This window comes from Rutilus rutilus (assembly GCF_951802725.1).
Source record: "Rutilus rutilus genome assembly, chromosome: 18".
In the NCBI taxonomy this organism is placed as follows: Eukaryota; Metazoa; Chordata; class Actinopteri; order Cypriniformes; family Leuciscidae; genus Rutilus; species Rutilus rutilus.
Window position 1 is genome coordinate 18,009,356 of NC_140231.1, and position 23,765 is coordinate 18,033,120.

The window sequence follows — 23,765 nt, forward strand, 5'->3', positions numbered from 1 at the left end:
TAACCTTCTTTTCACTCTAATAATCAACAAAGTACTATCATTACTGTATGGTCACAGAAATGGAGATGCAAATTCTCATGCTTGAAATATGTAGCCTATCTCATTTCTCCTCACCTACAGGACAATTTAAGCAAAAAGTGTCAGCTTAAACTTGTCATCCTAAGCAGATATTGATATATCTGATATTCATAATATCTTAAAATGAGGTGTTTTGTGAGTAAATGTTGATTCATGACCATATGCTTCAGGCTGGCTGAATGTTTTGTCTGAGCTTGACTTGAATGCAGTCTTGTGTTACCTCATAGCAATGCTGTGAAATTCTCTGACCCAATTGTCAAGAATCATTGTGAAAAGCAGCATTGTTGTGAGCAAAGGACATGCTTTAGCCACAGCAGTTTGAAGAGCGCATGAATGAGGCATTCGACTGCTGGACTCCGTGAGACAGTGACCGTGAGAGATGTTCATGATGGGACTACCCTGGCTGCTAGTTTTGGAGCTTGTCCTTTACGCTGGTTGTTTCATCTGTGGGGTGATAGCTGCCGCCTGGATGACACTCACTCAGGTAACACCAATTTATCATCATCTACACAAATTAATGTCTGATCATTGCTAAGTTGTGGACAATGAAAGTATAAAATGATTTAGAAAACTAAAACCAGGTCTATGGGCAAATGTGATTTACTATAAGTTAAGTTGGTGTCTGATCTGAGTTCAGAGTTTTAAGTATTAAAATGATCATGGCTAAAGTTTTGCATGCATATTTATTTGTATGCTTTTGTCATACACCATGCTTTTGTGTATACCACCATACACCAGTCCGATGTTAAAATGTACTGTAACATAATGCATGATCATTCAGCATGTTGGAATGTTTATTGAAGTGAAGCCACTATTTTCTTGCTATTTTGGGAAGATGAATACATTTTTAAATAAATGCCAATAGGCTGCATCTATTGGTATCCATCATTATTTTGAAATATATGTCAATTATATGTGCAATAAAATATATAATATTCAGTGTTGATGATCCCAGGTCAGACTCTCTGAGCTTTCACCGTGTAATCAGCCACCTCTTGCACCATATTATGGCTTATTAGAGTCATATGATAAGGGACAAAAGCTGTTATCACAGCACTTTCCTTATACAACTGTGTGTGGCACAGAGATACAAATCTTGTACATAATTTGTGAAAGAGACCCCTTGATGTCCCTTGCTACTGTGTTTCCTTATATTTAGCATGTGCAAATGTGGATGATTTTTATTGTTTGTCTTTATAGGGCCACTTTGATGGACGGTGCATCCTCTATGGAAGTGTTCATTATAACACATCTGGCCAGGCGCTGACCGTGGAAGGCTCCAGTTCTCCTTCTCTCTGCTATTTTGTGTCGGCCATCGCCGTGTGCATGGCTATTTACTGCTTTTCCATTATTCTTTACTGGATCTATGTCAGCTGTGTGGATGAGGATGTGAGAAGGTGAATGTATCGACTTTTTTGCCGACCTTCAGATTTTTCCTATTTCTTTTAGATGTTTGTTTCACATTCCACTTTCTTTTATTCATGCAGGTAGGATTCAACAGTTAAATTAACATTGTTGTTTTTACCTTCTTGTGTCTGGAAATGTTTGCATGCATACGCAGGGGGACTGTTTCTCTCAACGTGTCTCTGGGAGTCTGTGGCCTACTTCTGTTTTTTCTCTTGGTGTCGGGATGTATTCTCAAGATCGGTCGGGACAGCCTGTGTTTCTCTGTCCTTCACAATGTTCCTTCCATTACCAGGTGATTTCAACTTTCCACATTACTCTGTGTGTGACTTTTGTTACAACTTTTAAGAACCATATACTCCACAATGCTTCATAGTTCTCACCTTATATGGTTGCTAATAGTATATAGCCCCTAAAGGGACACAATGATGGAAAAATTATATTTCGATGTGCACTGGTGGATATATGTTTTTGTTTTAGTTGTGAAGATGCAGAGAATAAGACATGGGCTCATCCATACACTGGAAATCAGTTCTACGCAGGACTGTACAGTACTGAGGTAAGTACTTTGGTTATTTTTCATAAGGTTATCACCCTCATGGTGGTTGCTATGTTGAGAGCACATGACTTGTCAAAAAGAGCTTCAGTTCTGTCAAGGTTCTTGAGTAGAAAGTAGCAACGTCAGTCAGGGGATGATTTTGGTTGGAAATGAAAGTCGGGTTGACGTCAGTACCCGACTGATGTTGGCTTCTGACGTCAGCCCGATTTTCATTTTCAACCACAATACAACGTCTGTCCAAAGTTGGAGATTAATGTCAATCTGGCGTTGAATTCTGACATCAACCTGATTTTCATTTTCAACGTTGGGTTTGGTCTTCTAAATGCGAATTGTCTCATTGTTTTGGAGCACACTAGCTTATAGATAACAGTAAGGCTAACATATTCATACTAAAAGCCCAAAAACTTTAAATAGGGCACTATTTGAGGTAACAGCCATTTGGGTTTCCGAATTTCCAAAACCACTGTGGACGTTATTGAGTGCACTTATTCAATCTCACATTCAATCCCACTACAGGTACTGTGTTCTAGAAACAAATTTGATATTGATATGAGGGTAGGCAGGCACAGATTCAGAGGCAGGAGGTACTGTAAGTATTACATACAACAATGCAACAATAATAAAACAATGCATTGACATTTACTTTTTACTTTTGATACTTTAGTACTTTTAAAAACAACTACTTCTGTACTTTTACTTAAGTAAAAATCGGTCTTTCCAACTTTTACTTGTAACGGAGTAATATTTGACTAGTATCTGTACTTTCACTCAAGCAAGGAAGTTGTGTACTTTGTCCACCTCTGATCTTGTTAACCCCCATTATCGAACACTTTCAGTTGCAAAATAATATTGACTGATAATATTCAAAAAATAATATTCAAAAAGTTAATATTTTTAAACAACACAATACCAATGTTTTAACTTAGTAAAAGATCAGAAATCTATATTTGGTGGAATAACCCTGATTTCCAATCACAGCTTTCATGCATCATGCTCTACCAGTCTTTCACATTGATGTTTGGTGACTTTTTGCCACTCCTGGTGCAAAAATTCAAGAAGCTCGCCTTTGTTTGATGGCTTTGTCAATCCGTCTTTGTGAAGGACGCGTGACTCAAGCCACGTACAAGGTTATCCTGAGAGAAAACTTGCTTTCTTCTGCTCTAACAATGTTCCCCAACCCTAAGGATTGGTTTTCCCGGAGGACAATGCTAAAAACATGGCATCTTTTTTGTTATTTTGACCAGTTGTCATTTTCTGCAAATACATGCTCTAAATGACTATGTTTTTTATTTTATTTTACTCAGACACATACATTTAAATACTATATCTAGTGGAACTGCTAATTTTGCCTTGGTCTCTTAATTTTTTCCACATGATTCTGCATCCACACCAATAGGTGTCAGTGTACATGCTTAGTGAACCTTAGTGTTTCTTCATTCACACAAAATCATTTTTATTTGTATTACATACAGTAGAAATAAATCTCTTCTGTTTATTGAGCACCACCCCTTTCTGTTTCTCTCCTCCACAGAGGTCAATGTGGGTAAGCTTCTTCTTCTGGGTGTTGATAACGGCCGTGGTGGTCATACAGAGACGCCAGAGCTCAAGGTTGAAGGTTTGGGGTAATGATGAGTGGAGCCGTGCTGAGACGGAGCCCTTCCTCCATCGCCCATCCCAACCAAGATAAATCACCAGAGACCATCATCACATGAGCTAATCATGAAGTATCATGCAGAGTTTGGTACATTCAGTTATGTGGGAACACAAGCAGTAACAAAATACTTAATATTTTTGTGGCAACACTTTCACATAAAATGCAATTATTCACATAAATAGTACTTTGATGTGGTAGCTACAATAATATACACAAAGTTTAAAGATATGTCCAGAGAGCCAATAGACATGTCTAAGAACATGTAATTGGACATGATGGATATAAGACAAGTCAATCAACCATTATTGCAAAATAAAGTAGCCTAATCAGGAAAGTAATCCTCAAAATGAACAAGGGGTCTCTTCTATACCCTGAAGGGGTTTTATCCTGTTTACTACATGGATATTTAGCAAATAAATAAATAAAATTAAATTTTAATTTGAGTTGAAATTATGTTGAAATTGAGTGCAGTGCTGAGTGCTATGTATGAAATCGCTTGCCTTGAACAACAGTCAATAATAATAATAATTATATATATATATATATATATATATATATATATATAATTATTAGTGTATATATAAACATTAATTTTTTGTTATCGAAATTAATGTAGCCTATAACTTTGATGAAAGGTTTTGATCCACTTCAAATGTTGACTACTACTGTATATATCATACAGTCATACAACACTGACAGTAGCCTATTCTGACTGGTAACATATAACATCTTAAAATAAGAGCAAAAAGTGAAGATGTGAAGGGGATTTGTATCCGCATTTATGGCAGTATCTTGCAAAATTGAAAAAAATGTAATAAATGATTAATTTGTGTGTTCGGTGTAATAATACTGATTCTTTACAAATGTCTGCTGTGGGGTGTTTAGAAGATTAAAAGAAATGGTAGACATTTAAAGTCGAAGAGTGTAATTTCTGCCCCACCAGCATCACAAAATTGGAGAACTCGTGTCGTGACGATTTTCTAAGGTAGGTTAGGCTATGCGAACACTCCCCCTGTCAACTAGTCGAGCAAACAGCTCCACCTCAAACTCACACATCTGTCGAGCGATTGTTTTCGTCTCGGGATTTTACTAGAAGAAAAACACTAGCCTATTTATTAGCCTACGTCATTTTAAATTACATTAAATTTGAATGGCTGGACAAGCTATTTTCCCGCCGTGTTTCAGAGCTGTTTGCTTAGTTTGCGAGCCTGCCTCTCTTTGGCTTCAAACGCCACCTTAGTGTCCATCAGAGCTTCCAGCGTTTTGCTCATCTCAGCCATGTCCTGTTGAAGCGCCTCGCTTTGGCCCCGGATACTCTGGCTCTCCTCTCTCAGCTGCTCGGCTAGAGCGGCCATCTGGGCGCTCTCCTCCTGACACTGCGCGTGCAGCTCAACGGCCAATGAGAGCAAACCCTCCGCGTGGGAGCCCAGCTGCTCCTCCTTCGACATCCTGTTGTTCTTCACTTCACAGCTGCTTCACTCCACGCCAAGTCCAGTTGGATTGTGAAGTGAGAAACAAATTATCAAACAATATTAATATTAATACTATTTCAAAACCCTCTTTAATGATAACATTCATGTATTTGTTGTGAATAATATTATTTTTGTGAACAGGCCATCATATTTTTGCCATGGCCGTTTGGGTAAACAAGTGAACACAAGCATACAGAAAAGGGTCAACAATATAATGAAGCTAGATTTAAAGGAACAGTTCACCGAAAAATTAAATTCTGTCATCGTTTACTCGTCCTCAAGTTGTTGTTAAAGGAGAACTCCGGTCAATTTTAACATTGAGCTCATTTTTTTGTAAATTTGGAGTGCTGTCAGTACAGAGAACGACAAAAATCGGTGTTGCCTACACCGTGTTATCCTCGTTTTAAAATTTGCACCCTGTTGACTTCAATGGGGCAAGTTTTAAACCTGCTTTTAGCCTCTTAACATCCTTGATGTGTCATTACAAGTGCACAGGTCATGTGAGTGATTCCTTCGGAGTGAACGCGGGTGAATCTGACTGCAGTAGATGTGAAAGATATGAATAAAAATAATGTTTATTCAGCCAGCGCACATACCTGTATTTACATCCTGTTTTCGGTCGAAGTCCACAGTAGTCGATTGTCGAGTTCACGCGCGTGATCATAGGTACTAAACCTATGCGCGTGAACTCTACAATCGATTACTGTTTGTACAAAAAAAATGAGCTAAATGTTAAAATTGACCGGAGTTCTCCTTTAACCAGACAGTTGATGGTAGCCAATGACTTCCATAGTATATATTTTTTTTCTCCTATGGAAGTCAATGGCTACTGTCAACTGTCTGGTTTTAACATTCTTTAAAATACCTTCTTTTGTGTTTAACAGAAGACAGAAACTCGTACAGGTTTGGAACAACTTGAGGGTGAGTAAATGATAAAAAAATTTTTGGGTGAACTATCCCTTTAAGCTAAAGGTTTACATTTTCTCAGGACAAAGATGGCCTGTATTAGACGAATGTCAGGTTGGGGCAAGTTGTCACATGTTTTAGATGTTAGAAATGTATACAGTATTACACAGCAAAAAAAGAGGCTTTGTCATTAATTATTTTGTGTTTTATAAATGTTTTACAGTTTAAAATAGTTTATTGATGGGTTCTGTTGTTTTGGTCACACAAAACAAAAGGTCAACATGTTCAATGAGCTGTTCAATACACGACACTTCTATATAGAATAGATTTGGAGACGTATCTACACTGAAAAATAGGCCTACTGCTAAAGTAAAAAGTGTGGCAGATTAAATGGATTTGGTTCTGACAATTATTAGACAGATTCAAATGCATGCAGTCCTAATGATCTATAAGTAAACAGGTATTTGAAAAGTTGGTTCTCATCACTGTCACTAGGACAACATGCTCTGTGTCTCTGTGACCTAAATCTCTGATGGCAGAACTAGTCTGAATCATCAGGCTCAAGGGAGGTAACAAGCTGCTTAGTGAAAAGCTTATTTGAGCGCCTGCACTGTTACTTGACTTCTCTTAAGAGTAATATAAAAAAGAACATATTCAGCAAATGAAATTAAACAAAAAAAACCCCTCTTTTTTATAGCTAGCAAAGGCAGTGGAATGGCATGATAATTGGAAATGGATGCCTAACACTCAATAATTCCAGTGTGTAGCAATTATTTTTACTGAATCAAGCATTTATAAGGTATTCCTGCTATGTAGGCAACTTAGTTAAAATGTTAAAATCTAATTAACTGAGTAATGTCGTTCTCCTCAATGAAGGAAATGTTGGAATATTTGTTGTTTGACTTACCAGGTCTGGATTGTGTCCTTTTATATCCACCCACACAGACACTCTCCTTTGGCTCTCTCTCTTACTTCCTCTATCATTTGTCAGCTGCATTGTGGGAAACTGCTGCTCTGTCCTTCAAACCCAGATTATGAACAGAGGGAGGGAGAGGATGGAAGGATGACATGCTAACAGTATAATTCCCGTATAACAGTATAATTCACTAATTCCCCAAGACTCCAGACATTCCATGCAATTAAGAAATACGTTTTCAATCAATTATAATGTTTTTTGGACCAATATTCGGCTTTAAAACGTTTTGTACTTTTCCTCATAGTAAAACTTCCAAGTCTCAATAGGGTTCGTTGCGAACACCACCACTAGGAGGAGCCATTGGCCAAACACACGTGATTTAAGCCTGTAGTTTAGCACGTGGTCACTCACCACACATTAAGCATGATATTTGCTCACCCACAATGAAAATCCCAAGAGTTTTAAAACTCGTTGGAAAATGGTTGTGCATTTATGCAACTGCAGTCAAATAATATACATAACAATTTCACTGTATAAAACAGTTAAGCATGTCTCCAACAAGAGTGTATGCGTTTGCCAAGTCTGCATTGATCCAACCCTAAAAACAACTCCGGTCATTAGCCTAGAGTTACTGAGACTAAATCCAGAATTTCACAGCATTATTAATTGATACCAAGGATCATTCAAAGTCAAATGAAGCATCTATGACTTTCAGGTTCTATCAAAACTATAAAACATCATAACACTATGAGTTATTATTGCATAAAATGTTTGTTGTGATGGTAAGGACATCACATGCGAATCAGTACAGGACAGTCTTTATTCTTGTAATATATCATCTTCTGTGTTGTTCATCTGTACCTGCAAGTTACTGCAATAAGTTTAGTAACAAGTCAAACAATAATTGATAATAATGATAATAATAAAGCAGTCAGTAAACACACTGTTAATGGTTTGACTTTATTGATAAGAGCATCATGGTCATGGCCACTGTAATCATTTCCTCATTGCTGAAAGATATGCTAGTGCTTGTTGAAGTATTAGCAGAAATTCTACAAACAATACAGGGATGCTCTTGGTGTGTGCTTTGGACTTTACCTTTTTTGTAATAATCTCCTCTCCGTGTGCAAGGCTGTTTATACATTCGTTCCTTCAGTGTTTCCAAGGACAGCTTATTTTAACTCGATCCCTGCACTGCTTGTAAAGTAGGTGACACTTTGTGCTTGTGCTACACATATATTTTTATGCTTGTTTGCTCTTCTATGTGCATATCAACAATGTGACTACATGGGGTGGAGGATTGTTGCACTACTTTGCATCTTGAGTAGTCTATTTTTATCTATTATCAGTAGTTGTTTTAAACTGAAACGAGCTTAATCCAATATTTGAAACATTCTAACAGTCTAGGGAGGAATGACAGAGTATTGGATAGATATGCCAACAAGAATATTAAAGGACAATGGTTTTATAAACATACTAATGAAAATCTAAAAATGCAAAAAACTTTTTGTGAGGGTTAGTTTTAAGGGTAAGGAATAGAAAATATTATTAGCTTAGTATAAACCCAAAAGAAGTCAATGGAAGGTCCCCACCCGTGATAGAAAAGCAAATGTGGGTATGCTGGGTAATAAAGAGGAATACATTGAATTGCTGTTACTGTCAGTTGGCTGCAGTAGACATGAGGCTGACATAAGAAACCTCTAAGGCAGAGATAAGTGAAGTCATAAGCACCGTGCTTCTACCAGGCAATTAAAAAGAACGAGATTAAAAGAAGTCATTAGCCAGGACAGTGGATTAAAGCACAGTGTCAAACAGTGAGGGATTACAATTCACCAGCCTACATTCACTCATTGATCTTTACCATCCCTTTTTATTAGGTCTATTATTTTTATTTTTTAGAAACTTTTCCCCCTGAGAACCAGTTGGTTTTGCTTCTGTCAGATCTACCTTAGTTGTCCATCTGAATTTTGATTCTTCTTTCTTTCTAACGTATATTTAAAAACTTTAATGCAGTTCACATCTCAGTCCCTTTTTACGTAAGCTACTGGTACGTTGTAGACAAATGGATTTACAATACTACACCAGCATGGGCTTTTGCACATTAATGCAGAGTCGCAAAAACTGCTTCGCAATGTTAAATGCAGGTTGCAGACGCCCAGCTTTTCATGTAAAGTACATTACTCCCATAGTCAAAAGGAGGACACACTGACCTTTTAGTTTGTTATGGACATGATATGCCAGAGATTTCAATAATAGGACATTAAGATCAATATAGGACACTGATGTTCCATGCCTATCAGTATTTTCTACTAGGTATGAACTACATATATATTTAGGGTCAGTCTGTATCAAGTCAATTGACATTGATATGACATGATGACCAATGTGTATTATTTTCATTTCAATCCCTACAACATTCTACACATTCATGAACAGTTGTTTTTCAGCGTTACACAGAGACACAAATCAAGTCTCTTTGGGTTCAACTTTTCTACCCTGGTTCTGGTAAAAACTCCCATCTCTTCTTCGAAATTCTCGATCTCCCTGTCTCTTATCTGTACCTCAGATGTCAATCTGCCTCTACTGTTCAAAAGCCACTTCGTACATTCTTTACACCATATCGGTTCTTTTAGCCCGTGTCAATGCCATGCCCCCCATGACAGCTCTCTTCTCCGTGAATGATTAACACCGGAAAATACAGAGCGTCTTGGTAGGTTGGTGGCCTGTCTCTCTCATCCTCCCTGGTCTCTCCGTCCTCCCTCTCCTCCACTTGTTCCTGGCCTGTCTCCTCCATGTTGTCGTCTTCTAGCCCTTCGTTCTCTAATACACCCCTCCTCTCCTCATCTGGCACTCTAAACCCAAGACCAAGGAAACCCCCACCGCCCTCTTCCAGCCGGCTGCTCATCCCACCTCCGAGGCTTCTCGAGTGAAACAGGCAGGGGTGGCGGCTTCTTGCGGTCTGTAACCGGCCGAGAGAGAAACCACTGCGACTAAGGGACAGCCTTCCGCCGGGCCTAATGGGGAATGAGTTTGTGCCCGCAGCCACGTTCCCTCTAACCCAGGAAGGAAGCGAGGAGCTGCTCGTTGAGGGCCGACACCTGGGACAGCTCTGAAGAAAGTAGCTAGAATTGGGGCGCATATGTGCTGCCATCGCGACTGATAACGGTGTGTTTGTATTCACATCCAAATCCATAAGCAAGGCCTCAGAGTAGCTAGGCACCATTTGCTGGTTACAGCGAATGTGCCATTCCAGTTCGGTCATATCCACCGTGTTGACCCGTGATATGATGCGCAGAGTGGGACCCCCGGTGCCATGCTCAAAGCCCGTACAGTAGTTCCCCGTCTCCGTATTATCATTGTCATTTGCATCCTCGTTCTCGCCGAAAAGTTTCTCGACGTGGTAGTGGACGTACGCAGTGCGATACTCGGCAATCACGCGAAGAGGCCACGATAGCAGGAAAGCCGAGGCCAGCCAGTACAACCAGCGTCGGGTGTACCAAGGTGGGCGCAATGGGTTGGGGAATGCCAGCATATGTTCCCGAAAGTCAACGTTTTTAAGGTGCATACCCTCCCGTGCTTCCATGTAGTCGTCCAGACCCTCGTTGTCCCCGAAGAAGCGCGCTCGCTGAGTGAGGTAGGCGGTCTCAGCACGGGCGCTGGCGAAGCTGAAGCACTTTGTGAAGCGCAAGCGGGTGACGGGATGCTCCAAAAGGCCCTGGAGCTCCTTCGAAACGTCTTTGACCCCGAGGCGCGAGTAATCGAACTCTGAGCTCGCTGCATGCGTGTTGACACGTTCATGGTACACCTGCGTAGTAGTGTACGCGTCTCCGTTTCGGTAGCGCGTCACCTGTCTGGTACGTCGTACGTAATGGTAGCTGATGGCCTTCCACCAGATGCAGGGTGTAGCTTGTTGCAACCGCTGTATCCTGTCATACACCTCACTGATTTCCACCTTAGCAAGGTTAGCTGTTTTAGAGTAGCAGTGCCAGCACTCCACCAAGTAGACAATGTACAGCATGGCCAAAAAGGCTACGGGTATATAGATGTAGCCGTTGGAACACGGGCTGTCATGATAGAGTCGGGCTCGGTCTCCGTAGAAGTAGGCGGGGCCTTGGTCATCAGAAGCCATTACGGTGATGCGGTACAGGGAGCACCAGCCTAGCGTGCCAAAGCATCCGTACATGAGCAAGGTGAGCAGCAGGCACTTCCAGTGGGACTCTCGGCACAGCGACCCACTCAGTGACTGCTTGAGGGGACGCTGCTATAGGCAGAAAGGGGGAGGCCGGATGTGGATGAAAATATGGGGACAGAGGGTTGTGCAGATGGATAGGAAATTGAATGCCGGGTTCAATAAGAGATGAGTTGGAAGGTGTTGGACAGAATTGGAATGAAAAGATGCCAGAGACAAAAGAAAGCAGAGGGTAGCATGGGGGGGAGAAAAGAGAAGGGACAGGGAAAGAAAAAAAGAAAATGTAAAAATTAGTTGGCAGAAAAGCATATAACACCTCTGATACATTTTAGTTAATCTTATATGTATATTATAATGAGAACATTTTTATTTCAAATGCAACTCTTTTGCCACTTTCCACAATAAATATGGTTCTAAAGCAAATTCGCTTTGCTTTAAGCTACAGTGGTGAGGGAAACCTCCCTAGAAACATACAACACAAGCACAAATCCTTGAAGGTTTGTATGTTGCAAGAAAGGAGAGAGAAGGTTTTTTTTTCTCACAAAATTATGTGCAGTTTTGCTTTTATTTCTTACTTTTAAAAAATTAGGCCTGCCTATAGAATAAAATAATCACTGTTAATCTCATGAGTCAGAGCATTCTAAAAAAAAGAAAAGGCAGTATTGTACAATTCTTTTACTTTCTTTATGCATTTTTGACACTTATATTCTACCCATTTTTTTATGGACCCACTAGGACCCCTTTGTGGCCTCCTGGCTCTAGTTTGAACCCCAGTTTTAGATGATTCAGGGTACAGGTATATTTCATTTGTGTTAAAACATGCACAACTGAGTGAAGCACAATCTGTTATATCCACTCTGACATGCTGCAGAGAGAACTCAGTAATAGATAATTCTCCTGAGGGCTGAATACATTTCCTGGCTGCTCGTAACCCAAACCATATCTCCTTTTAAAACGCTCTGTATGACTGTGGAGGGGAAGTCTAGAAGCTTTTAGACATCACTGAGTGCATCATCTCGACTAAATGCATATGGATCTCTACTGCCTAGTCTGAGCCCAGTGGTGGCTTGAGGTATTGTGGCCATATGGGCAAAAATGAACTGATTCCAAAGTAGTAGGAGGTAGAAAAGAAAAAAAAGCAAGCCATACAGTTCCTCTGACACATGAACAAAGGTATTGCACAAAACGATATTTTATGGTTGGTCTGCAATATTTAATTTTTTCGTCCCCTCTTTGTCCTTCTATCCTGCTGTCTCTTCTCTAACAACATCACTCTCTCACACACACACACTTGCACACATAAATCAGCTAATAGTACGAGCAATGCCCTTGCTGTGAGGAACTGCAGCACTAAAAGCAGGCTGCAGCCCAAGCGTGGCATGGAGTCTGTGCTCCTCTTGGCAGGAGTTTAATTGTTCCTTTTACAAGGACGAGAGCAAACTGAGAGAGATAGAATTTGGGCCTACAGAGTGACTTACCATGTGCACAGGCTAATATCTACACATGTTTTTAATAATGATGACCTGAAGCAAAAAAAGCATGATAATATAGCATTTTATATATAGTAATATTCACATACATATATTTACATATTAATCTGTATGTATTTTTGTCTGTAGGTTTCATATATTTAGCAGATGCAGAAAGGTGCAGTTGTGGGAGGGTGAGAAGCAAGTGTTGAATCCTGTTGGTACGACAAGGAAAAGTGTCCTAGGAGATGTGAATGATATTCAGTGAGATTCAATTCTGGAGGCTGTGATTGGGGAACTTGCATACAACAAAATGGCAGTGATGTATAAATAGTGGATAAAGTTACCCTGCTATTTCAGAGCCACTTTAATATGTTAAATTATTTAGATGCCCCAAGAATGTCTGAAGTCATATGAGCATGTGCATTTCAATGCTTTTTACATGAGAAGCATTAGTGCTGGGCAGAATCATAAAATCAAGCCCAAATGCGTGTGTTTTCCTGCACATGTGTATGAGTCAATGATTATTTGGCCTCTTGGGATAGGGGATAAGAGAGGAAAACAAGTGAGTGTTTGTTTTCGTTCAGTTTACTTGCTTGTGGTGTGTAGAAACGAGGTTGGGGCCAAAGAACCAGTAAAATAAAATAAAATAAAATACTCATAAAAATAAAACAATAAAATAAAGTAAAATATTCATAAAAAATACAAATAAAATATAACAGAACTGAATGACGTTCTGATGAAGTGAATTCATCCAAGCAGAATATCATAATAAAATACAGTTTCCTGCGTTCAAAGGTGACTGCAACATGCTACTGAAAATACAGTGCAAACAAACAACATAACAAACAGTGTAATCAGTGTAGTTCAATTGACAAATGACTCTTCTGAGTCGGTTCTGTTCAGTAACTCAAAAACATTCAGCGTAACCAACACACTCTAGTAACTATTTTATGTTTTATTGGTGGCTGGTCTGTTTGAATTTGTATGATCTCAGTCATGTTTTTATATGTTCTGCTTACACCCCCTGAAGGTTAGGTTTAGGGGTGGTCCTTCATGCTTTGTTTTTTCTAAGGGTACGTTTACACGACAACGATATGCTTAAAACGGAGACGTTTTTCCTTTGAGTTTTCCACAAACAGCTGACACTTTTGTCAAAACGATCCCTGTTCACATGGATTCGTGAAAAAAAAAACCCTAAAAACGCTGTATTCTGCCAGGCCATTAGATGGCGATGAAACACTATAGACTGAACACGTAATACGCATGTGCATGACCTCATGGTTTCCACAGATTCACATTTTTTGTTGTTTACATGGAGACCGTTTTCAAAAACTTTGGTTTTCAGGATTACAATTTCAGTTGTAGATGACCGCCCAAAACGCATAAAAAGTTTCACGTTTTTAGCTGAAACCGGTGTCGTGTACACAGCCCCAAAAAATCGTATATTTCTCTACTAAATGCATTGTAAACTAGTTACATTTTCTCATGAGAACCAGTTTCGCGCATGATTGGCTCTAATGTCAGTTATTTTTGATCAATCTAAAACTCATAGCACAACCAATCGTATTCTCAAACGAATGACTCGGTTCTTTTTAGTGAATCAAAAGCATACAGCGCCATCAGTGTAGTCTGATTCCTGAAAGAGTCGGCTCTTGTTCTGATAAACATGCAGCTTACGACTACTGTGAGACTTAAATCAATGAAGTTAATGACTGGTTGTTCACATGGTAACTTAATATAATATACAGTGCCGTGCAAAAGTCTTAGGCATGTTAGTATTTTCACCAGAAAAAAATGGGTTTAAGCCACGTTTTTATATCTTTTGCTGTAGTGTGTCAGTTGGAAATATCAGTTTACATTTCCAAGCATTCCTTTTGCCATTAATTGTAATAATCCAGTGAGATTTTTGTATGCACAAGACCACAGCGGGTCTGCTCCACACGAAGATCTGATCTCCCCATCATCATTGAGTCCATCTGTGATTACATGAAGAAACAACAGAAACTGAGACAGAGTAAATCCAGAAGAAACCTGCCTGCAAAGCTACAGTACCGTGAAAAGTTATTGGCAATTGTGTAAAAATGCTGCAAAGTGAGGATGCTTTCAAAATAATGTCATAAATAGATTTTATTTATCAATTAACTATTTGGTGTGACCACCCCTTGCGTTTTAAAACAGCTTTTGTCTTAAGTACACTTGCACATCGTTTTTTAGGTAGCTTTGCAGTTTTTTCTGTTTCTTCATGCAATCCCAGACAGACTCGATGATGGTGAGATCATACCGGCTGTTGTCAAATTCCTTCTGCATACAAAAATCTCACTGGATTATTACAATGAATGGCAAAATGAATGTTTTTGGAAATGTAAACTGATATATCCTACTGACACACTACAGCAAAATATATAATTAACTGGCTTAAAACCATTTTTTGGGGTGAAAATACTATCGTGCCTAAGACTTCTGCACAGTACTATATAAATACTGAATATATACAGTTAATATATGTGGCAAGCAGGACGAGGCCTGTGGTGTAATTGATAATGAGCGTCACCTGCATGCTGCACCGGTCTCTTATCTCTCACGGAGCAGCTTCGGAAGCATAAAGAAGGAGTGACGACAGTAAAGGACGAGAGAGAACCAGGCCTGGATTTTACACTATGTTTTGTTTATGTGTGTGCGGCAGTTGTCCGTAAGAGGCTGCCGCCTTTACTTTCTTTTTGTGTTTGTTTATTATTAAAGTTTGTGAAACGTTCGCCGGTTCCCGCCTCTTTCTTCCCACAAAATACCTTGTTACAACATAATATACAGTATGTAACATGTTATAGGCTATTATATTGTTTGTGTAATAGCCTATTGTCGTGTAGTTACGGTCAATTATTTGACACTCTAAACACTGTAAAGTCATTCAAGTTTGTTTTAACACTTTCTGCATGATTTGTTTTAGATTTATTACTGAAATTACCTGATCATTTGGTAAAATGGAGACCTTTCATTTCTAATTGTGAGTGCAACATTTTGAGATGAAGGACATTGGGCACATTAAATATTCAGTAAGAACAAATGATATTGAGAGTGATATGCATCAAACGTTAGACAGCAGAGAAGACTAATCAGCGGATAACTAGTACACAACAGAGACTAGTTATGTGTTAGAGGGGTGTGGATAAACTAATGATGGTAAAGAGCAGAAGAGAATAGGATACATTCATAAATCAAAACAGGATGACAGTCTGAGTGGCCTTTTAAAGTCTTGATTGCCTTGTCAGCATATACATCTATTTCTGTCAGACCAGGCGAGCACTCGTTACTTTCGAAGAGATGCGTATATCCACAAAGCAGCACGAACGAAGCATCCAGACTCATATACTGTTCAGAGAACAGTTGAACGTCAGACATTGTCAATTGAGAAGAGCTGTCACTATACAGAAATAGCTGCAGCTAAAAGTACTGATACATTTGTAAGTGACAATGTAGCACAAACATTATGAAAACTCAATAATGATTACAAAAACGTCCCATCCCCCACTCTGTCTCTCGGTCTATTGATCGGTCTGTAACAGTATATGGGGGTAAACTCAGCAACTGAGGGTGTGAGTGAGAGAAAGAATTAAGGGAAAGCTTGTATTGTCACAAAGAACGCATTTAAAATAATTCAAGGTACTGTATGTGCTGCCAGAAAAGTGTGTGTGTTAATTATTGGATTTTCTTTAATGAACTAAACACTGGCTGAATAACCGTCCAGAAAATAAGGAATGCGCCCACTGAGACCTGACCTCCGGTTATCTAAGATAAATGCTGCAAGTCAGGTGGGAAAAGTCAAAGTGAGAAAGCAGAGCGAGTCAGAAAAAAAAAAAGGTTCAAGTGAGAAAATCTGAGAGCAAAGAATAGGGTTCTTTATAGAAGGGGTTCTTGACTCAATTTTAAAGAACCCTTAATGCCAAAAAGGTTCTATATAAGGAGAAAAGTCTCACATGATTCGATAATACTTTCATGTTTAAAGGGTTATTTTAATTTTTTCTAGTGATCATGTTTACAAGCTGCTTAATTCATGATCCCATGAAGGGAACCCCTAAAAGTTTCAATAAGAACCCTTTAAGGCTCTATATAGAACATTTTCTTCTAAAAGTAAGTTTGTAATGAAAATATTTAAGGTAAAGTGTGTAATTTTTTTATGGTCAAATATTTTCTCCTATCCAACTTAATATGCTGAGACAATATGTAAGCCATTAGCAGGTTGGTTTCTCTGAAAGTGTTGTTTTATCACTAACAGAACAATCTTCTTACAGTTACTACATGCAGAAAGCTATAGGAGCACATTTGGCCAATCCTCCCTGTATTAGATGCATAATATCATTCATTCTATCGCAGATCTGGCAAAATAGAGAGACAGGGAAATAACTGATGTGCATTCTCATCAACTATAGCTCACAGCATATAGACAGGCCCTTTCCCTTAATAAACCAACAATTCTAATCAAGATTAAATAGTCAAATGTCCAATAGCTAAAGTAAATACTCAAAAATTAACTGACATAACACCTTTTTTTGAGGCACTGAGCAAGGAAGTGTCCAGGCAGGGGATGATTTTACATGGAAATACTTCAAAAGAATATTTACTGCACCAATTCTCTCCACTTTGCAACTGCATATAGGCTAAGACGACAATAAAAATGTTAAATATGAAGTTTAAAAAAAAACTATTACTTAAACACACTAATTTTAACATTAAACAAACAGAATCATTGTTCATTGATAGTGGAGAGGATGCTCAACTGTGCAGTGACATCATCACGCATGCAGTCACTACAGAAAATGCAACTGTCTTGGTTTTTATTTAGATTTTTATTGTATTTGTATTAATATATACATAATTATTATATATATATATATTTTTTTTTATCTCATGCACAAGTAGCCTAATCTAGGAGCCAATTTTATTACATTCTGTCATGTATTTAGTGTGAAGTCTGTTAATATGTAACAAAATATTTTAGCATTCTGACATCAGTTAAATGGATAGCAATCACTCACTTTCACTATAATCTTTAAATCATTTCTTGCACATTATTGCCTACAGGCAAGATAACTAAAAACAATTCTCATTTTGTTTTTGATTGTATTAACGATTATGAATTACATGCAAATATATAGGCTATATATTTCATAATGCGTGCAACTGAATGTTAAGAACAGTAACCTATGAAATACAAAATGTACAATATAATTCTGCAAAATAATATTTCACTTTCTACATATTCATACGACAATTGCACTACAACGAGAAGAAACTCTGGTTTTATTTACCAACATTTTCACTCCTTACCTCCTCCCTTCCGCCCCCATTCAATGTGGGCGCTTCTCCCGTCACCGTCACCCCTTGCATTTTTCACTAACATGTATTTCCACGGCACACACGGTCCAGGATGCGGTCCACCGTCAGGACCTCTCCGTAACCTACTTCACCCCATCAGCGGCGAGTGCCACCACGTTTCTATGGTGGCGATGTCCACACTACACACGAGCATCCCCCCAAAGATGCGTCCTTTCCTTTTCCTGTCTTACTTTTTAAGGTTATTATCACATCCCCTAATCTCAATAGCGGTTCTTCTGGATTCTAGTCCGGTCAAGGATCAGGAATATCGGGTAACTGTTGCGCTTGTTTTCCCCTCAGCAATTGTGTGACATAAGCGTCGCAAGCTCGACACGGAGCGATGGCTGGATAACAGCGCGTGCATCATATTCGCGGCTCGCGCTGCTCAGCCGTCTTTGTCGAAGATCACGGTCGACACGGTGTGTCGTAATCAGTGGCGGCGAGATTAATCTTGTATTATATTCTCTACGTTTTAATGAAAGAAAATCCGCAATGTTGAAATGACAGAATCCTCAGACTGTCCTCTCCCCGAGCATCTCGTATTTTCCACCTCAGCCTCCTTTCACCTGAACGGTCTCCTTGCGGACTTCACTCTGACGTCATCCTTAAACGCGCCTTCAAATCCTAATAATTGGGCAGTTCGGACCAACCCGCTGACAGCGCGTGCACATGCGAGGTTCGGTCCTTATTTATTTTTCTTAAATTATTATTCGTTATTAGTAGTATTATCAATAGTAGTTTTATGTTGTTACAAGGTTAAAGCTGCGATGTAAAAAAAAAAAAAAAAAACCTTCGGACAATCCTTGGGAAAAAGAAGTGGCTTAATTGTATTGAATGTTTACACTTTCCTGATTGTTTCTTAACACATTTATGTGCACTTTTGAAAAGTTTCTTTTGTCATGCTTTTAAGAAGTGTTGATGTTGATGTGTTAACTAACAAATTAAAGCACACGTAAAGTATTTGATTATCATTTTAACTGTATGCTTATGTGTGTTATTCAATATAGGCTACATAAAGTAGCTTATATATATAAGAAATTTGTACATTTCGACAGAAATGACATTAAAATATTTTAGTTTACGATAAATGATTGTCAGTACATTCAACAATAAACTTTAACCATATTTCAAAGACAATATATAAATAATTATGAAATTACATAAAGATGTACTTAAGTCCTATTAGTCTATTGCATTCAATATCATTTTTATTTAATCGCAAATACCATATTATTAAGTGTCCAAAAACTTTACATTTTGCACTTAAAGAGATTTATATTATATATTATTTATTTCATAATAAATACTCTTTTTCAAAAGTAGCCAATATTATATTTTACAAGACTATACGTTCAGGAAAAAAATAGGGTCGTCTCTTACAACATACCAGAATTTTATTTTTGCTGAAATATGCATTTGAACAATATACTGCTTCAGTGTCATTTTTTGCTTCAATTCATATTACATCAGAATTATTTTCCTATGTCCAATAATTCTAAGACATTTGGTTATGCCTAGAATTACTGACTGTACAAAAGTGCATGCAGAGTGGAACATCTATCAATAACTTCTCATTTTTCTCGTTTTACTCAGCACTATATTTGTGGGGTTTCAGGTGAACACAGTGACACATTATCTTCCTCACTATGTGCCAGTATATAGTTGCTTTTTCTCGCTATAAGTCTCTGTGGATGTTCAGCTTGAAGATGATTCTGCAGACTGTCCCGTGTCTGTGCGGTCAAGCCACACTCCTCACACACATACAGTTTGCCTCGACGCTCTTTGAAGGCATACTGCTGAGTAATGGCATGGATCTTCTTTAGGTGAGATTCTAAGGAGCAGCGCTGGGTGAAGGCTTTAGCACACAAAGTGCACTTATAGGGTCTCACGCCTGTATATTGGAAGTTGAGAGAAAAATTTGAGATATACAAACGTACATATTTAAACATGTAAATATACATTATTATAAACATAAACTTACCAGTATGTGTGCGTACATGTCTCTTCAGATCAAAAGTATCATTAAATCCTTTTCCACAGTGCTCACAAGAGTACTTCTTTGTTTCACTGTGGCACTTTACATGGCGTTTCAGCATACGTGCTGTAGTAAACTTCTTCTGACAGACCTGGCAGGATAAAACTGATGCAGCAGGTAGAATATCTGCTAATTTGCTCGCATTTTCTGGGATGACCGACAGAAGAGATGGCATGTTACCTGTAGTTATCTGAAAATGGAAGAACAATGACATCATATCCTGCTACAGCACAGAAAATTCACACTAACATTATAACATGTGCCAAAGCAGCCGTTTTAAACCAAAGGAATTGTCATCTCACCTTTATCTTTGAGCGCAAGTAAGGCACTCTTTGGGTCCTCATGCAGCATTCTGGCTTGTGATTAAGTTGACCCTGAGCAGCAGAGGATGGCAGCTTTGCAGTCAGGAATTTGTTTTGTGCAGTTGTGAAGCAGGAGTATTCTGCGATGCTTCCCTCAGAGACTTCATGCACATATGGTGGAAAAAGGGACTCTAGGGAGCACAAAAGCACAAAGAGAGAGATAAACAGATTTTGACTGGCCACTGAGTTCAAGTACTCTTAATTAATTTAATCATTTTTGTATGCAGTAAGTTAATACAAACCAGTAATCAGTATATAGACATAGGCATTCAGTGAAATAAAACACTATACAAATATAGAATTCAGAGTCAGAATTCACATTCATTTAAAATACATTTAAATATAATAGCTAATAATAATAAAAAAGGAAAAGACATAATACATAGGCCTATAATAAAATAATTAATTAATTTAGCCAATATGGCTCGGATATAATAATAATGAGAAACTATTTTTCTTATTGCTTAGTCTAACTGCATTTGTCAAAATAAAATGAATTATATAATACCTTAATTATGCATTAAGTACTGAATTCTGTTAATTTCCCATGTGACACACGAACATGAACGAGACACTCACCAGGTATGTATACGTCCCCAGACTCCCCACGCGCGGTATCCGGAATCTCTGCACTCCAGCTTCTTTTTCCAGTAGCGATGTTAACTTTTTTGACCAAGAATGCCCGAGGCATTTTCGAAAACCTAGCGAATGGAATATGTTCGACTAAGTTCCTAGGGATGCTTTTAAGCGGATCCTCTCGCAACCTACAGTTATCCACAATTCAACTATCCTTTTCCTTATAACAAGGAAACCGCCAGGTGATGTTGCGCATGCGCAGAAATATAACGGCGCAGTGCAGGTACAAGTATAACCGGTTCTCAAACTAATGCTAACCTTAGCCAGAAAGGTAAACTGGTTACTATGTATTGTTTTAAATAGTAACATGTAGTTTTAGAACACTGTTAATGTAATTTTAGTCAGTTTATCAACTTTTTAAACCATGACTTGAGGTTTTCTGTCTGGGTGTGGGTCTACTCTTTTGTTAAGGTGTTTTGTCTGTCTGAATGGAGGTGTATCGCTGTAACAGTAGGCTATCAGCAGGGGGCGAAAGTTCCCTATCACATACATTTTGCCTACTAAAGTTTTAATACACTGCTAATTCTTGAAACTTATAATATGGGTGTTTCATATAATAAAAGGGTTCTGACTTTGCTATATTAGACAATACAGTTTAACAGAAGCTGTCATCAGTTTAGTGTAAATCAAACCTTTGTATGCAAATTAGCTTGGAGCATGTTAATGTCTCAAAAATCAGATAAGAGTCACAGTAAAACGACCCTCCCACACAAACAATGAAAACACAAACAAACCTAAGTACCCTGCGAAAATGAATAGGCTACGCGAGCTATAGCCTATGTTTATAGGCTACACAATGTGTCCGTGCACTTTGTTGAAACTACATCAGTTCATAAATTAAGTGAATATTAGGTAGCCAATTTTTGAACAAACTTTACTTTTATACACAGCAGAAAAGCAGTTTTGAATGTATAGGGGAGACCGGGTCATTCTTTTTTACTCATAGTATGTTTAAAAGCCTATGTCAGTACAGAGAAAACAGTACAGTATTTCTACACAAAATATAAATGAATAAATAATGCCCAATAGCGGGCATGTCACATTACATGGGGGGGTAAGTTGTCACATTTGCTTTTCAGCAAATTTTGAAAAACATTTTGAAACGATTTTTATTTATTTACGAATAGTTTTGAACAAATAGTAATAAACAATTAACAAAAAAAGTTTTGGGAATTTTTTTTTTTGTTGTTTGTATAAGATGAGGATCTATTTTAGTAAACTGGACCGATTGGACCAACGAGGCTTCCGTAGTTTAAAATAGAGCAAGCATGGCGCTGCCCTGGTGCAGTTCAAATCTCTCAGCATGTTAGATAACAGTATTGTTGCCAGTTGTTCAGAAATGTGTCGTGTTTGAAATTTTAGTTTTTCGAAGATAGTCGTTTTATTAAACCATGGTTATTCAGTGCGTGTTATTCGGCGTAAAGCGTTGTCGCACATTTATTTCAGCTTATCGACTGACAAGGATTCAGTCTTTAAGAGCTTCCGTGTCTACAGCGACACAGCACGTTAAAATCAATGATATCACAAGCATCTTGAGTCCACTGCATTCTCACGTGCGCGTGAATTCAGTCAGGAACGCATATACCTTCACCTCCACTGCCGTCGCAAAGGACGTGATTCTCTTTAAACATGACCGGACCCGTTTCTTCAGACTTTTGGCCATTTTTTGTGGTGGTCAGTTTGTATTCTGGGCATATCTGGCTCACTTTGCTTTCACAAGTCTTCGAGACACAAGAAAAATTAGCGGTGAGTCTCAAAAGGTTAGAACTGAGTTAGGGGGGCTTTTCAGTTTTGATATGAACCTTGGTTCAAATGCCTGGAGGTATGGATTCACTCTTGGGTGCCTAATCATTGGTAAGCTTTTAACTCTGCAATTGATCAGCATTTTTATGTATTCAAGCTGTATAAAATGTCTTTTTTTCTGTTGTTTTTAGGTGGAGGAATTGTCGGAGTGGCAGTATTGTTCAGCCGCCGTTCTGTCAGTCGTGTGATTCTGCATAAGGGAGGTGAAAATGTGACAGTGTCGACACAATCACCGCTGGGACCTCTCAGAGCTCACCATCTAACTGTGCCTTTGACTCAAGTGACCTGTCATGCACACAGACAGGAATCACCTTCATTTATTCCTCTTAAAGTCAAAGGGTACAAGTTCTACTTTCTTTTGGACAAAGACGGGACACTGAATAATCCTAAACTATTTGATATTACTGTTGGGGCCTACAGACCTATATAATGTCCTTACACCCCTGTGTGTGTGTGTCTACAGTTCACTGTGGATGTGTCAAATCTGCTATTCATTTAGTTTCTTGTTGCCTTGGGGGGGGAAAGAGCACTGAAATTACAAGAGGAATAAATTGTGTAACTTTAATGTGAATAATAAAACTTTTTCTCTGGGATTTGTGCTGACTCTAATAAAAAAGTAAGCTTAAACAGGCATATTCTATCTCTGACATCAAAGTTGTGTGACACATAGGCCTAGGCTTAGTCATATCCCTATTACAAGTCTGTTTCTGACTGGACAAAATAATACTTCTGTCTTTGCATTTATTTTCTCAGCAGCATGCATGTCTTGTGGAGCCCTAAAGGGACAAAGTGATGAAAAAGATATGAGATAAGATTTCAATGCTTTTGCATTTGCTCACAAAAGTTTTGTGTTCTTTTTTCTATGGAAAAACGCAAAAGCATTGATAAATAAATTTTCCTGACATCTCA

General features: G+C 38.4%; 4 protein-coding genes across 5 annotated transcripts; 2 read left to right on the forward strand and 2 right to left on the reverse strand.

The window, feature by feature from the left end:
- The first annotated feature begins 384 nt into the window (after positions 1 to 384).
- tmem179bb (transmembrane protein 179Bb) lies at positions 385 to 4,106 on the forward strand. The gene is made up of 5 exons (XM_084388161.1): positions 385 to 562; positions 1,279 to 1,475; positions 1,640 to 1,777; positions 1,963 to 2,041; positions 3,573 to 4,106. The coding sequence occupies exons 1-5, from the start codon at positions 458 to 460 to the stop codon at positions 3,726 to 3,728; spliced, it is 675 nt and encodes a 224-aa protein (XP_084244287.1). The 5' UTR covers positions 385 to 457; the 3' UTR covers positions 3,729 to 4,106.
- Positions 4,107 to 7,934: 3,828 nt separating this feature from the next.
- Positions 7,935 to 18,615, reverse strand: tmem151a (transmembrane protein 151A). 2 transcript variants are annotated; one of them, XM_084388130.1, is made up of 2 exons: positions 17,973 to 18,615; positions 7,935 to 11,250 (listed from the first exon to the last, which is right to left on the reverse strand). In XM_084388130.1, the coding sequence occupies exons 1-2, from the start codon at positions 18,030 to 18,032 to the stop codon at positions 9,619 to 9,621; spliced, it is 1,692 nt and encodes a 563-aa protein (XP_084244256.1). In that variant the 5' UTR covers positions 18,033 to 18,615; the 3' UTR covers positions 7,935 to 9,618. The 2 variants fall into 2 exon arrangements, with proteins under 2 accessions (XP_084244256.1, XP_084244257.1); XM_084388131.1 differs by having other exon boundaries at positions 7,935 to 11,247; positions 17,973 to 18,140.
- A 783-nt stretch (positions 18,616 to 19,398) lies between these two features.
- Positions 19,399 to 21,233, reverse strand: ovol1b (ovo-like zinc finger 1b). The gene is made up of 4 exons (XM_084388157.1): positions 20,997 to 21,233; positions 20,358 to 20,548; positions 20,002 to 20,245; positions 19,399 to 19,911 (listed from the first exon to the last, which is right to left on the reverse strand). The coding sequence occupies exons 1-4, from the start codon at positions 21,106 to 21,108 to the stop codon at positions 19,616 to 19,618; spliced, it is 843 nt and encodes a 280-aa protein (XP_084244283.1). The 5' UTR covers positions 21,109 to 21,233; the 3' UTR covers positions 19,399 to 19,615.
- A 1,077-nt stretch (positions 21,234 to 22,310) lies between these two features.
- tmem223 (transmembrane protein 223) lies at positions 22,311 to 23,449 on the forward strand. Its single transcript, XM_084388159.1, has 2 exons — positions 22,311 to 22,907; positions 22,988 to 23,449. The coding sequence occupies exons 1-2, from the start codon at positions 22,445 to 22,447 to the stop codon at positions 23,284 to 23,286; spliced, it is 762 nt and encodes a 253-aa protein (XP_084244285.1). The 5' UTR covers positions 22,311 to 22,444; the 3' UTR covers positions 23,287 to 23,449.
- Positions 23,450 to 23,765: the final 316 nt, after the last annotated feature.

What these genes read in the sequence shown, in the direction of transcription:
- tmem179bb (XM_084388161.1), top strand. Translation starts at nt 458, where the DNA reads ATGTTCATGATGGGACTACCCTGGCTGCTAGTTTTGGAGCTTGTCCTT. An exon ending in GTGGATGAGGATGTGAGAAG is followed by an intron (nt 1,476 to 1,639) that starts GTGAATGTATCG and finishes ATGCATACGCAG; the next exon opens with GGGGACTGTTTCTCTCAACG. An exon ending in CAGGACTGTACAGTACTGAG is followed by an intron (nt 2,042 to 3,572) that starts GTAAGTACTTTG and finishes TCTCCTCCACAG; the next exon opens with AGGTCAATGTGGGTAAGCTT.
- tmem151a (XM_084388130.1), bottom strand. Translation starts at nt 18,032, where the DNA reads ATGCAAGGGGTGACGGTGACGGGAGAAGCGCCCACATTGAATGGGGGC. An exon ending in ATGGGGGCGGAAGGGAGGAG is followed by an intron (nt 11,251 to 17,972) that starts GTAAGGAGTGAA and finishes TTCTGCCTATAG; the next exon opens with CAGCGTCCCCTCAAGCAGTC.
- ovol1b (XM_084388157.1), bottom strand. Translation starts at nt 21,108, where the DNA reads ATGCCTCGGGCATTCTTGGTCAAAAAAGTTAACATCGCTACTGGAAAA. An exon ending in TGGGGACGTATACATACCTG is followed by an intron (nt 20,549 to 20,996) that starts GTGAGTGTCTCG and finishes TGTGCTCCCTAG; the next exon opens with AGTCCCTTTTTCCACCATAT. An exon ending in ACTTGCGCTCAAAGATAAAG is followed by an intron (nt 20,246 to 20,357) that starts GTGAGATGACAA and finishes TTCCATTTTCAG; the next exon opens with ATAACTACAGGTAACATGCC.
- tmem223 (XM_084388159.1), top strand. Translation starts at nt 22,445, where the DNA reads ATGGTTATTCAGTGCGTGTTATTCGGCGTAAAGCGTTGTCGCACATTT. An exon ending in TCTTGGGTGCCTAATCATTG is followed by an intron (nt 22,908 to 22,987) that starts GTAAGCTTTTAA and finishes TGTTGTTTTTAG; the next exon opens with GTGGAGGAATTGTCGGAGTG.